Raw genomic sequence first — 12,633 nt, 5'->3', positions numbered from 1 at the left:
GATCTGTAAACCAAGCACATTCCCTAAACCACTGCTTCTTAACCGGGTCCTCAGGGACCCTCCAGGCAGTCCACCACCCAGCTCCCTGCCTGTCATGGGGTCCCCAAGGACTGGTTTGAAAAACACCGCTCTAATCCCCATGCCGTTGTTTTCCTGGAAGCCTCAAGCTCACCTCTTGCCGCCTCTGTTCTTTCTTGAGCTGCGCAATCTCACGGTTTCGCTTAGCTTCAATCATCCTCTGCCTTTGCTGTTCTTCCTTCATCTGTTTCATTAGCGCCACCTGTGGTGGAGAGACCAATCAGCAACCTGCTAAGAAGTTCTCTAGGACAAACCACACAGTTCCGGAATAATATCCATCCGCCAGCCAAATGGTGAGACACTTCCTACGTGTGACAGTCACCTTTGCCTTCTTCATGTCGGCCACCTCGCCCTGCAGCTTCTTCAGCTCGCGCTCGTAACGGCCCTGGTTCTTCAGCAGACGGCCGTGCTCCTTCTGGGCCGCCTGCAGCTTCAACAGGTCTCTGTTCATCTCCTTCAGCCGTTTCTCATAGTCCGACTTGATCTTGTTGGCCTTCTCCTCCGTATAGTTCTCCATGGACACTACAGAGACAGAATAAGCTCCAAATAACCAAGGCCGCAGCTACAGGGACTCCTCCGTCTGCGTATTGAAATCTCTGGTTAGAGCTAATTTGGTTATAGCCTCAAATGGACAGTATTAAATCGGTGTAATGTAATGTGACCTCCGCCCAGTCGATATCATGGTCTTCAGGGACTTGGGAAGTCCCACTGGAGGAAAAGGATGCAAATTAACTGAGAAGGACAGTGCTGTCTTACTAGCTTTCACAGTCGTAGTTCAGTTATCAACAGTACACAGAGCCTCTAGGTAAACAATGAGTTTATACCCATTTAATGCAAATAAACTCCTAACGGCGGCATCCAAATGAATACTTATTTGATTTCATGGCTAAGCAAATGTCTTCATCTACAGTATCTTCTGTCTATGGTAGATTATGCAGGAGGAAAACTTTGCATTAGCTACATGTGTATAATATTTGGGTTTCATTATACACACGATGTATTTGGAGTTGAGGCTGATTGGTGACAGGGGTTAGACTCCAACAATAAACCGCTGATTAAGTTGAGCAGCAGGACTCACTGAGGTTGTGCAGCACACGGTCCCTCTCCAGCTGAGTGTCACGGATCTTGTTCTGCAGCAGGATCAGCTTCTCCTCGTACTGCAGCTTCAGCATCAGCAGCCGCCGTTGGCTGTTCTCCAGCTCATCAATCAGCTTCTGCTTAATCTCTATCTCACACATCAGGTCTGCCAGGTCCGCTTGGAAGTCTGCTGGAGATCAAGGAGGACGAAGGACCCAAGACAGCAAAGGTCACATTGTGTATTTCTGCACAAAAGTTTGCTCAAAAAACTAATAGCAGAACGTCCAACTACAATTACTATTACAGCAACTCGTGTGACAGATACTGACATACATGAGGCACAAACATGACTTAAGTAATATTTATGTGAAACTGGTTCCGCAGTAATTCTTTTCATTGAAGATTCAGTTATCACACCCAATCAGGCTCACATCTGCTCTCTTAATCTCTAACCTTTCTCATCTGAGTCAGAATCAGAGTCAACCAGGCTCTCATCGCTCTCGAACTCCTCCTCCTCTCGACCACCCTCCTCTTCCTCCCCCTCTTCTTCCTCTTCCTCTTCATCACAGCCGCTCTCTTCCTGGTCTTCCTCCTGAAGGAAGACAAATGCAAATAAACATGTCAAGCTCAATAACAGATTAGAAATTTAATTTATGGTAACCTCCAGGACTGATGGCCAACTCAGCTAGGTCCCCCACCTCAGCATCATTGCCATCCGAGTCAGCCTCTCCGTGTTCTCGAAGTTCTACCCTCTCCCCGTTCTCCATGGTCTCCCCATTTTGGATCTTGGCTCTTTTCTTCAGTCCCTTCTCCTTCCCAGGACTGAAATGAAAGGGTGCATTAATTGCCATTTACACAAGTATATCTGGCTCTCCTTCTGGGATATGCACACATACACAGGTGAGAATGCAACTTGGGCCCCGAGCACAAGGTTAGCCATTTATCCAGCGCACTTCTGGCATTTTTATATATGGGTATCAGATGCTTGGTCAAGGGCCCAATGGAGCTGTGATTATTTTACTGAGGACACACCCCACCCCCCAAACTACTTGCTCAATCAGGTGGCGGCACGTCTCCTAGCAAAGTATCAGTACAGTGTGCTTCCTTCATCTTGTCCATCTCTAATAACCCTGGAGCCATGCTATCTATAGCACCCCCTACATGGGGCAGTTCCGAGAACCTATTAATGTCAAATCATCCGCAATGAAGCTGTTTCACATCACACAACTTTCACGTCCTCTTTCCCCGAGTACGCCGGTCAGATACGCAGTGACCCATTTGACGACACGCCAGCTGGGCACATCAGATCCTGACTGGCAGGGTCCCAGGTGGCACAGGGCTGGGGTATTAATTTGAAACTCAGGCAGGTTTATGCTTCTCTGTCTGGAAAGAGCTACAGATCACCATTAAAAATCATCCCAGGCTACCGTCTCCTCCTCCCAGACAAAAGGGCTGATTGTGAGAAGAGAGACTGAAGGGGCATCTCCTGAATGGGGCCCCCACCATGCAGATGGTCACAGATCCTGCGTGTAGCAGGCAAATGCAGGGCCAGACATGCAGCACCAGCTATATATGCATCTTCAGATAATGAACTGACCGCCTCACTCAGCACTAGTTAAACATAGTCAGTGCCACAATGATCAAAATGGCTTGACAGATGCAAGCAAAAGTGAAATTATTTACCTGGAATCGGGACACAGAACAAGCAGAGATGCCCCTGACCCAAGGTCAAGCATTTTAAAATGCACAAAAACGTTTCTTTTTATTTCTGCTACAGACGGTTTTGTCCCCAATTACATCAAAAATATTACAAGGTCAGACTCCATTTGCCATTTCCACCATAGCTTGAATTACCACCTTAATCACAATTTTCTGATATCTTCCAGGGCATGGAGTTACTCATTCTGCCCACAGAGGGACTTACATTCTTTCCGCTGTATTTGAGGTAATTATAAGCACCTTTTCTCAGGATTATGAGCAGCCTTCCTGAGAATTACAGGAGAGCGTCCTGCCTTGCTGACTCACCTCTTCCTCCGCTGCTTCCTCTCCTTCTTTTTCAGCCTCTCGATGTCCAGCTTGGCTCGGCGAATCACATCAGTCATCTCGGCCTCCATGGAGATGGAGGGGGAGGAGCCAGGAGGGTGGCCCTGGATGGGGCCCTGTGGGGTTGGGTACTGGGACCTGGAGGAGAGGCGGGAGAGGTTGCGGCGGAGCGACTCGTTCATGGCCTCGCTCTCCAGTAGCTTTGACCTGCGGTGGGAGGAACGTGAACACAGAGGGGGTCAGAAACCATCATCAAAGCTCACAGCCTCCAACACCATCTTCCATCCAACCGAAAAGAGGGACATACCTGATCTCCTCAATCTCTCTGATGTAGTTCTGGATTAATGTACCAATCTCCTCATTACCATTACCTGCAGCAACGGTAAAAGCACAGTAAAAAGGATAGTTTAAAAAAAAGAGTAATAATACTGACAACTTAATGGAGCAAACACTGAACCAAAGAGGCAAGGGGATGCAAAGAGGAAGCATTGTAATTAACGATTCGTTTTTTGGGAGACTAAGGACTCTTAGGAGGACCTGTCAACAGTGGGTGCTTACCTGACTTTGCCAGCAAGGCATTAACCTCACTAGAGAGCAGCTGAGTGACACGACTGTTAAGGTGATCTATGGTCTCCTGCATGGCCTTCACCCTCATCCGCAGGGTAGCATTCTCTTTCTGTAGCATGGAGTTCTCCTGGAAGAGGTCGCTGAAGCCCTCTGCTCCATCTTCACCAACTACACGCTTGCCCTGTAGGGGGAACCAGAGAGCAATGACCACCCCTTCATTCCACCATTCAGGCATCATACTAAACCAAATACTCAGCAACCATGACAAGAAACATTCTTCACAAAGAAAAGCAGAAACTGAAGGCAAAATTTCTGAAAGCAGCATCAACGTTAGCGAATGAATCTTGAAAGCCATGGTTGTCCCACGGGCTGCTCCTCGGCTGGTGCCACGCGGGTCCCTCACCGCTTTGTACTCCATGAGCTCCATCTGCAGACGGGCAATCTCGGCACGCAGGGCACTGATCTGCTGGCTCGTCTTGTCCTGGTTCACCACCACCTTGTTCTTGATGTTTCGGGCGCGGTTGGCGTACTTGAGCGTGTTGAGGGTCTCCATGAAATCCCGGTCGGATGGGCTGATGCAGGCGATCATCAGGGTTCGACTGGGATCGGAATGTGGGGGGAGTGGTTAGTAAGCGGCTAGGGCGTGGGTGAGTATGTCCCGACCAATGCGGTGGGAGTACCATGTCTGTTTAGGGCGGCGGGTTCAGGTTTGATCTGGTCCCAATGTAGAAAGCAAACCTAAACCCTTGGTGAGCAGCCCGTAATAACTAGCTGTGCCATGCACCCCACATGGACGCTGCCTCACCTGTTTCCCCCAAGTGAATCCTGCAGCAACCGGGTAAGTTTGGAGTCGCGATAAGGCACGTGGCTGCTCTTCTTACTCTGATCTCCCAGGGCACTGATAACGTTGCCCAGGGCCAGCTGCCAAACACACATAAACACAATTACCTTTAATGGGCGACTAAAAGCATGCACTACGGACCATCAATGAAGGTTAGCTGTTAGCCATTCAGAGGCAGGCAGTTCATGATTTCACATTCTTCTAGTTTAGATAGATCAATAGATACAGACAGTCAGACAGACAGACTTTATTGATCCCAAGGCTATAAACAAGCATTGTGAGGCTAGCATACGAGGCAGTTGCCTCTGACAACTACAGCATCAGTACCAGTCCGCAGTTGATGGAGATGCCCTCACGGGCTCGCTCGCCCGTGGCGCCGGTACGCTTCAGCCGCTCCGAACCAGCCAGGTCCACGAAGTGAAACTTTGCCGTCAGCGTCTCGTACTCAGGCTGTGTGATGGACCTCTGAGACACATCTTCCATTTCCTCACTCATGTCGCCATTCATCTGGGGAAAAAGAACGATTATTAAGTTAGAGGCTAAAGTTGTTGTTTTGTATAGTGCTGAGTTTAACTACCCAAAACATCTTGGGTGCTTCACTACCCATCATCAATTAAACAGAATTGTTTTAATTGTTTTAATTGTTTGAAAAATCGGCGTTTTTGAGCTAATAGCGGGATGGGGGACAGAAGCAGAGACTCAAAGAGGGCGACGATGAGACTCGCTTTTTTGGTCACGTCAGTAGCCCTACCAGCTGGTTGGCCTGGCACAGCCGCATCTGGCAGAGGTGGATGGTGAAGATGGCATGGGAGCGTGAGCTCTGGGCGTTCATCTGCGTGCTGGCCGTGGTGCGCGAGAGGGCCCCCAGCTTCAGGCACTGCAGCAGCTGCGGACGGCCAAGGAGAACCGGCACGTGGCAGATTACGGCATGCAGCAGAACCATGGGAAACCATGAACAGAAGCACAACGGTACCATATAGCCAGGTCTTGGGTTGAATGACTTAAGCACAAATCCCACCGAAAATGACCGTAACCCCAAAAACTACCTCTATCCGAAGTGGAGGACAACACCTATGCTTCATGATTTACCTAGTTACCTAGTACAGGGACACAGAAGGCCTGTCTCAGAAAGGACAGGGCAGGGCAGTAGGTAGGCCAGTCCAGTCTATCATTCAATTCAATTCAGTATATTTTCATGTAGCGCCTTTCGCCCCAAGGCACATTACATGGGTGTGTTGTAATACATTACTGCACCGTTTATACAGAATAATTTAGAAACATCATAGGGCACACACATTGTTGGCAAGCTAAAAAGGCCAATTAGCCTAACCGCTAATATCTAAGGACTGCGAGCAAAAAGAGGGGTTCCAGTAGGCAGCCCACACGACTTGAGAGAATAACCACCACACACACGCCGCGATTGCCCAATCCCGGAGGTGTGACCCAGTCACTTGCCCACTGAACCACCGTGCCATCGGGTCTAGAATACACACGCTTCAGAAACTCTCCCTGTTTTCTCCAATGTCAATACGAACACACACTGCGCGTATTTATGGCGGCTGCCTGTAAATCAATCAGCTTGACCCCTGTTTGATTAATCCATATTGCAGCACCATAAAGGAGAAGACATGAAAACATGCTAAGTCATTCTCAGCTTTCCATTCCCCAGGTTTTAAATCAATGCTGACCCAGCGCCAAATCACCCTTAGCGAGACACACAGTGCGAGCCTTCACAAGACAGTATTGATCACTGAAGATATTAACCAAAAAATTAGGCAGCATATAAGGCAGAATTACAAGCAAAACCAAAGTATCAGCTAATGGTTCTTATACAGGGTAGCTAAGACTTTGACGTTACTGTACTTCAGACTCTCATATATGAAGTTGTGCTGTGTTGCTGTGCTCATTGATGGTCAGTCTGGACTGGATTTATTACTCAGCCTTGAAATAAGAAACTCAGGAAAAGGTCTGAGGGAAAGTTCTCACCTCCTCCTCAGAGGTGACCAGCTGGGAAGTCACCCCAGTTGTGTAGATGCCACCATTGGCGTCCTCATGAATTCGGATGTTGGACTTCCTGCCCCGCGCATCGGGGTCACGGGTGGTGTCGAACAGGTCCAGGATCTCCTCGTTGTACAGCTGGGGGAGACGTACAAACGCTTGTACATTTACTCAAGGAGATGACATCCCCGACACAGACATGAGGTTCTGATTTGGTCTAGATCCTGGGGTTGGACCACCCCGGCTGCCAGCCCAAGATCACTGGGACCAAAAAAATATGGAAACAGCTGTAGAAACAATCACAGGTTTGAGGATGGAGGCAGCAGCCAAGAAGAAAGACGACTGAACCAAACAATCAAGCTGTAGGCCTGCCTGGAAGAGGCTCCCCTGACAGCCTGTAATGGACCACAGTCGTTCCCCTGAGACGCTAATTCACAGTGGCTAAGAAGGCTTGGAAAAATTGAGGTAATTATTGCTCCTTAATGGTGGCTGTGCAGGGAGCACTCTGAGTACCTCTCTCCAGACCTCGGGGCATGGGCAACGCAAATCACTAACCCCGCCTCCTTTTAGGTTAACGTGATTGGACGACGAGAGGAGGGGTGAGCTTGTTGTTCCAAAAACAAAATATATAGCTATTGAGCAGAGTCAGAAGAGCATAGCTAGCTAGCTAAGGTAGGAGAACATGCCGCTTCAGCATTTCCTACAAAAGGTGTGCATTTATTTAATATTGAATTAAATTTTATTGAAATAATGGGAGGGGGGCAAGCAAATGCATGGTTTGAGTGGTGGTCACTGGACGTAAAGTGAACAGCCTTTGGCTGAATCTCACTCATTAGCCATCACCTGATTCAATCAGCCCATCATCCGATTTACATTGATGACCGTCGCACTGTATAAATTATCTGTGATGATGCATTAAACCAACATTTCGTTTTTATGTTTCTCAGTCCATTTCATTAAGTAATCAGCAGAGAGAGAGAGAGAGAGAGAGAGAGAGCGCCTGTGTATCATTGATTAATTAAAACCACCTTCTCCCAAATACACCACAGACTCAAACATCGACTTGCGGGTTCCCAGTGAGAACACTCAAGGGAAATTAAATCTATCCATTAAATAACCTTTTAACACTCAGGGTTCAACAAACAAGCTCTACTTATCGCCAAGTAGTTTGTCCGGCATGTATAACAACATCAGCTTAAATAAAAACTACGCATTTTTAAATCTTAAACCAAATTTTCTTAAACACCCTATCAACTTATCAGCTAACCTATGCAACAAAAATCAAGAGAAGGGTACACCTCTATCAATATATTTAAATGTGTATGTATAAGCAAGTTCTATATATGTATTTATGTATGTATAGTATAGTATAGTATAGTATACATGTAGTATACATGTAGTATACTTGTAGTATATGTGTAGCATGTATGTAAGTTGAGCCTGAAGTTAACACCCATCTTGTTTCACCCCCACGTACCTCCAGAAACTGTGCGCTGACTTTGAATTCGGGGGGGTGAATGCCAGCCTCCCTGGCCTCTGCCTGCCGTCGCTCGATGCCTTGGAAGAGCTGGCGTACCGCCCGCGGGATGATGCCCTGCTCATCTTTGGCAACACTGACATCGAACCCTGTGCCCATGGTGTAGGTCTTCCCTGAGCCGGTCTGCGAGCGGGATACATCAGCGGACACCATGAGCGAGCAGTAGGGGACCATGTGACTCCCACCCGGCCCTCCCCCGGAAACCCCTTACAGCGTTATGCGACACCATTCCAGTGAAGAGTCAAGTGACTCATACAGCAAAACTGAACACGTGCCTTAAATAGCTACATTGGATGTACTTGCTCCCCAATACGAATCATGCACACCTGCTGCCTTGTCAGGGTGCGCTCCGACAGCCATAAGCATAATTTAGCACTACGCAGAATTAGAACCTCAACCTCTGGCGAAACACAGCATCAGCAACCGAATCCTATCACTATAGCGACCACCTCTGCCTCCTGACTCACATCCATTTAACTCCTGATCAGGACATTGCAGCTTGACTATTACAGCTCCCTCTTGGATGGTCCATGGCTTCAAAACGTAGACATTCCAATCATACCTTGCGTTTCACATCTCAAAAATGTGCATGTCCCATGTGCACCCAAGTCCCCCAGAGAAAGCAAACCTGTCCATAAGCGAAGACGGTGGCGTTGTAACCCTCGAAGCAGCCCTCAATCAGCTTGTGGACGCAGCTAGAGTAGATCTCCTGCTGATGCGCTTCAATGTCAAACACAAAGTCGTAGGTGAAGGCCTTGTCCTTTCCCAGAAGCACCTGGGGCTCTCCAGGTGTCACCGAGGTGCAGACATGGCAACCCTCAATCTTCTCCTTGGCCATCTGGGGCCGAATCCTGCCAAGACAGAACAACACAACTGCTGAAAAATAGTCAATCTAAAGCAATCAAATTTCGCCAGACTCATCCTGGTTCCTGACATCACTACCTAAGCTGTGTGACACAGTAAGAGACTTAACCCAGTTGCTGACATCATTTCCTATGCTGTGTGACACGGTAACAGACTCATACCAGTTGCTAACATCAGCTGTGGTATTGGGTCTGGAGACCATATCAATGACCAATCAATCAAAACCCATTTGGACTGACTTCCACTAGGTGTCAAATAGCCCCATACACATGGTACACAGTTATCTAAATTGATTTAATTTACTTATTTAGACTATAATTATACTATCACAATAAAATCAAGTTGCCTTGTAACGAGTATTATCTTGTTGATTATGGGTAATCAGGCTTATGCTCACATGATAGAAAATTAGCAAACAAGATCTGTTGTCTTGCAAGAAAGCCTAATACAAAACAGTACTTCTGGCAAGGTTGCCCTATACTCATGATCCTAATCTGAGAAAAAAAATCAGAGAGAAGGACAAACACTCCCAAACGCACATGGTCAATCGTTGTGGTACCCAAATCCCCAGCTTTTTCTCCAGCTTTTCGCTGTACTGAAACATTTTTAAGGACAGAATTCAAAAGAAGATTTTAAAAAGACGGACCTAGATGCATCAAAACATCTTATTGATTTAGCTTCAAATATCCTACAAAGAGTATGGTCAGCACACCCAAGGGAGCTTAGCTAAAGGGCATGTAGCATCCGTTGTGCCCCCAATCACACGTGTAAACACATGCGTAAACACATACTCAAACACACACACTCAGGTCTGAGGGAAGCGGCTTAACAACCAATATCTGACACCCCCCACCCCCAACCCAAGGACACACAAAGTCTTATCCAATCAGATCATATTATCCTCCGGATTGAAAACTTGACTGAGTGACTGACTCATGTAAGCAGCCACAATCATATTACTCGCATTTGTCTCTCTTTTATTACATATAAATGTTATTGACAGATGTACTATACTGCGCTTATATACTTGGTACTACTGTAAGTAAACGGCAGCTAAGTTTGATTTATTATACTGAGCTTAATAAGGCAAAAGGAAAGTCAATGAGGACTACAGACAGTGTGCGGGAGGCCTGCTGTCTATGTGGTTCTGCACCGGTCAAAGGCCCAAAGGGCACCTTAAATGGGAAGGAGCTTTATGGGATTGGCTCTCGCCCCACACCCATCATTCTCAGGGACCCCCCACCATTACCAAAGAGTCACTCTCTGCTGTGCCCCACCCCCACTCCATCCCAACCCCCCCCCCCCCCCAGTATACCATTAAACTGCAGCTGGTGCCTCCCAGTTGTTCCTTCATAGGATGGCGGACAGCATTGAGTCCGATCGCTAATGTATCCCGGGTGGATGTTAAGTTTGCTTCATGTAAGCTGAAGGTAAAACAACCATTTCCAGCCTACACGGTCACTCAGTCACTCCCCCAGTCCAGAGGAAATCATCCCATCCAGCGGTGACTGAGAGACTCCACACACAGGATAAACCGGGTCGCTGCTTGGGAGGGAGCAGAACCGGACGGGGCACCTCCCTTGGACCCCTGTGGCTTCAACGGGCCTGTAAGATGGCAGCGAGCAACTCGTAGCTCCGCCCATCGTGGCACCAAGCTGTGAATTTTGGTCAGGGCACAAACAAGAGACATTCGTCCTCAGACAATCACCTGCTTTTAGGGTGAAAAAATTCTCTCCTGCTGTGAGACAACATGGCATGGGACACAGCAAACATGAAATATTACTCAGCCTTAACTGTGGACAGCGGGCTGGACTGACCATCACCCCCTCGCTTTAAAGGGGGGGCGGGACACACAGCGGAGACAAAGAGCACAAAACAGACTGAAGCATCTCTTTAACCTGAACCTGCGCCCACCTTTAGAATGGAATAGACAGTCAAAATTTATGCAACAATAAGTCTAAGACCAACTTTCACTGCATGACTCTGAGCTATGAGGAAGGAGACTGTACCTAGCAAAGGCAGGGCCATCCAAACCTGCAAGACAGAGGGACTTTTTTTATTGTTTTTTTTTTTTATGTCGTCAAGCCCACCCGGTCCTCTGAAGGCCCAGAGTGGCAGTCAAAGGTCAGCTGGGCTGGTTGCCATGGTAACGTGTCCAGCCTCAAAGAATGCCCCATCACCCAATAAGGCGAGAGCACCGTCACTACCCCAGTGCAATTCTGTAAATATCCCCTCCAATCCCCCGTCGCAACTCTGGCCGGAGAGACAAAGGGTGGCTTGTGAAGGCCCGACAATTACAAGCCAACATTTAGATGGGAGACCTCAACTGGGACCAGCTCCAAAGCCCCAGTTTGTTTCGAATAAGCCCTAAGAGGACAAAAAACAGCCTCTCTGTATATTATCTCTCCCCTCTTCTGGAGACTTGGCGATCTCTCTGTTCATTCTGAATGGCTATTAAAAACAAGACATTTCAGGCAATTCACTCTCGAGTTACCGGAGAGATGCTAACGTCCCCCTACTGCATTTATCCACTCCACCCACATTATGGGCCATTTGCAAGGTCATGTTTGAATTTGTTGAAAAGTGAGCACCGTATTAAAAGATATTAGCTCGTTGTTTATTTTCTGGCATGCCAGCGGCCCTGGTGAGACTGCGCTTTCCCTTAACCCGGCTAGCATGCTAACAGTGGCCTGGCTTCTGTTTTTACAACCGCTCTTCCACTGTAACCCCCCCCCCTCCCGCCCGCCCAAACCTCCCACCCACGCCCAGTGCCTGAGAAAACAGTTCAGTGGGTCATGGGGGAGGGGTGCCAGAGGAAACTGCCTCCCGTGGAGTCAGGGGTCAGCCTGGGGGGCTTCCTCTGACTGGCTCTGCTCTAGCTCCCTGTCACCATCCTGGGTAGAGCAAACTGTCATCGCCAGAACAGGAATTGCAACGAAGGTTTTTCTTTGTTTTGACCCAGTTCACATCCAACAAGGTGAACAGGGGTGAAGGGGGGAAATCTTATTGGCTGATGCACTCACATGCACACACAGCGGAAAATATCATTGGCTGACGCACTCACAGGCACACAGAGGGGATACTCTCACACGTGTGTACAAACAGGAAGGAATCTTTCCACAGAAGTTACTATTTGACATGTCAAACAAGCCAACACCTTTCAACACTTCCAGCAGCCCGTTCCAGGGGTGCTTAATGGCCGTACTGTTGACTTTGTTGATGTGCCGGCCTTTAAAATCAACATGCTGATTGGTGATTGGGCAGTAACCGGACCAGAAGGCACCTTTTCCGCCCCGTGCTGACAGACATAAGGCCCGGCCTACAGAGACTAACCCATGGGAAGGTTATCTGTGAATCTCGCCGGCTTCCCATCATGCACACGCTAGGCCTTCCCTTTCATCACGTCCCTATCGCTCGAAAGCCCATCAGGACCCAGCTTGATGCAAACTACACCCCCCACATCAAACACCCCAACACCACCGCCCCCCTCCCCAACCCCCGTACACAGACACAAACCGAAAAAGGAAATATCATCAATCCCGAGGCGTGGAAAAGCAAGAGGCAAATAGAGGATTTCCTGCCAGCCCCTGCGAAGTGTCCCTCTGCTCAGGAAAACAGGCTTGTGTCC

The 12,633-nt window shown here is 48.2% G+C and overlaps 1 protein-coding gene across 4 annotated transcripts in view; it reads right to left on the bottom strand.

Annotated features, from left to right (window-relative positions):
• Nucleotides 1-12,633, bottom strand: part of kif21b (kinesin family member 21B) — a 46,959-nt gene that overhangs the window by 22,184 nt on the left and 12,142 nt on the right. For 3 of the 4 annotated variants that reach the window (XM_023835927.2, XM_023835931.2, XM_072715626.1), the window contains exons 2-16: nucleotides 8,770-8,992; nucleotides 8,082-8,264; nucleotides 6,593-6,742; nucleotides 5,358-5,492; nucleotides 4,934-5,113; nucleotides 4,571-4,686; nucleotides 4,169-4,364; nucleotides 3,757-3,946; nucleotides 3,506-3,569; nucleotides 3,181-3,405; nucleotides 1,854-1,977; nucleotides 1,609-1,747; nucleotides 1,157-1,345; nucleotides 401-600; nucleotides 173-280 (exon numbers count right to left, since the gene is read on the bottom strand). In XM_023835927.2, the coding sequence (XP_023691695.1) occupies nucleotides 173-280; nucleotides 401-600; nucleotides 1,157-1,345; nucleotides 1,609-1,747; nucleotides 1,854-1,977; nucleotides 3,181-3,405; nucleotides 3,506-3,569; nucleotides 3,757-3,946; nucleotides 4,169-4,364; nucleotides 4,571-4,686; nucleotides 4,934-5,113; nucleotides 5,358-5,492; nucleotides 6,593-6,742; nucleotides 8,082-8,264; nucleotides 8,770-8,992 (2,422 nt within the window). The remainder of the gene's footprint in view (nucleotides 1-172; nucleotides 281-400; nucleotides 601-1,156; nucleotides 1,346-1,608; nucleotides 1,748-1,853; nucleotides 1,978-3,180; nucleotides 3,406-3,505; nucleotides 3,570-3,756; nucleotides 3,947-4,168; nucleotides 4,365-4,570; nucleotides 4,687-4,933; nucleotides 5,114-5,357; nucleotides 5,493-6,592; nucleotides 6,743-8,081; nucleotides 8,265-8,769; nucleotides 8,993-12,633) is intronic. The other variant, XM_072715625.1, reaches the window with a different exon arrangement.

This window comes from Paramormyrops kingsleyae, chromosome 8 (assembly GCF_048594095.1).
Source record: "Paramormyrops kingsleyae isolate MSU_618 chromosome 8, PKINGS_0.4, whole genome shotgun sequence".
Taxonomy (NCBI): domain Eukaryota; kingdom Metazoa; phylum Chordata; class Actinopteri; order Osteoglossiformes; family Mormyridae; genus Paramormyrops; species Paramormyrops kingsleyae.
The sequence above is the reverse complement of the archived record's forward strand: the minus strand, read 5'-3'. Positions and strand labels throughout refer to the sequence as shown.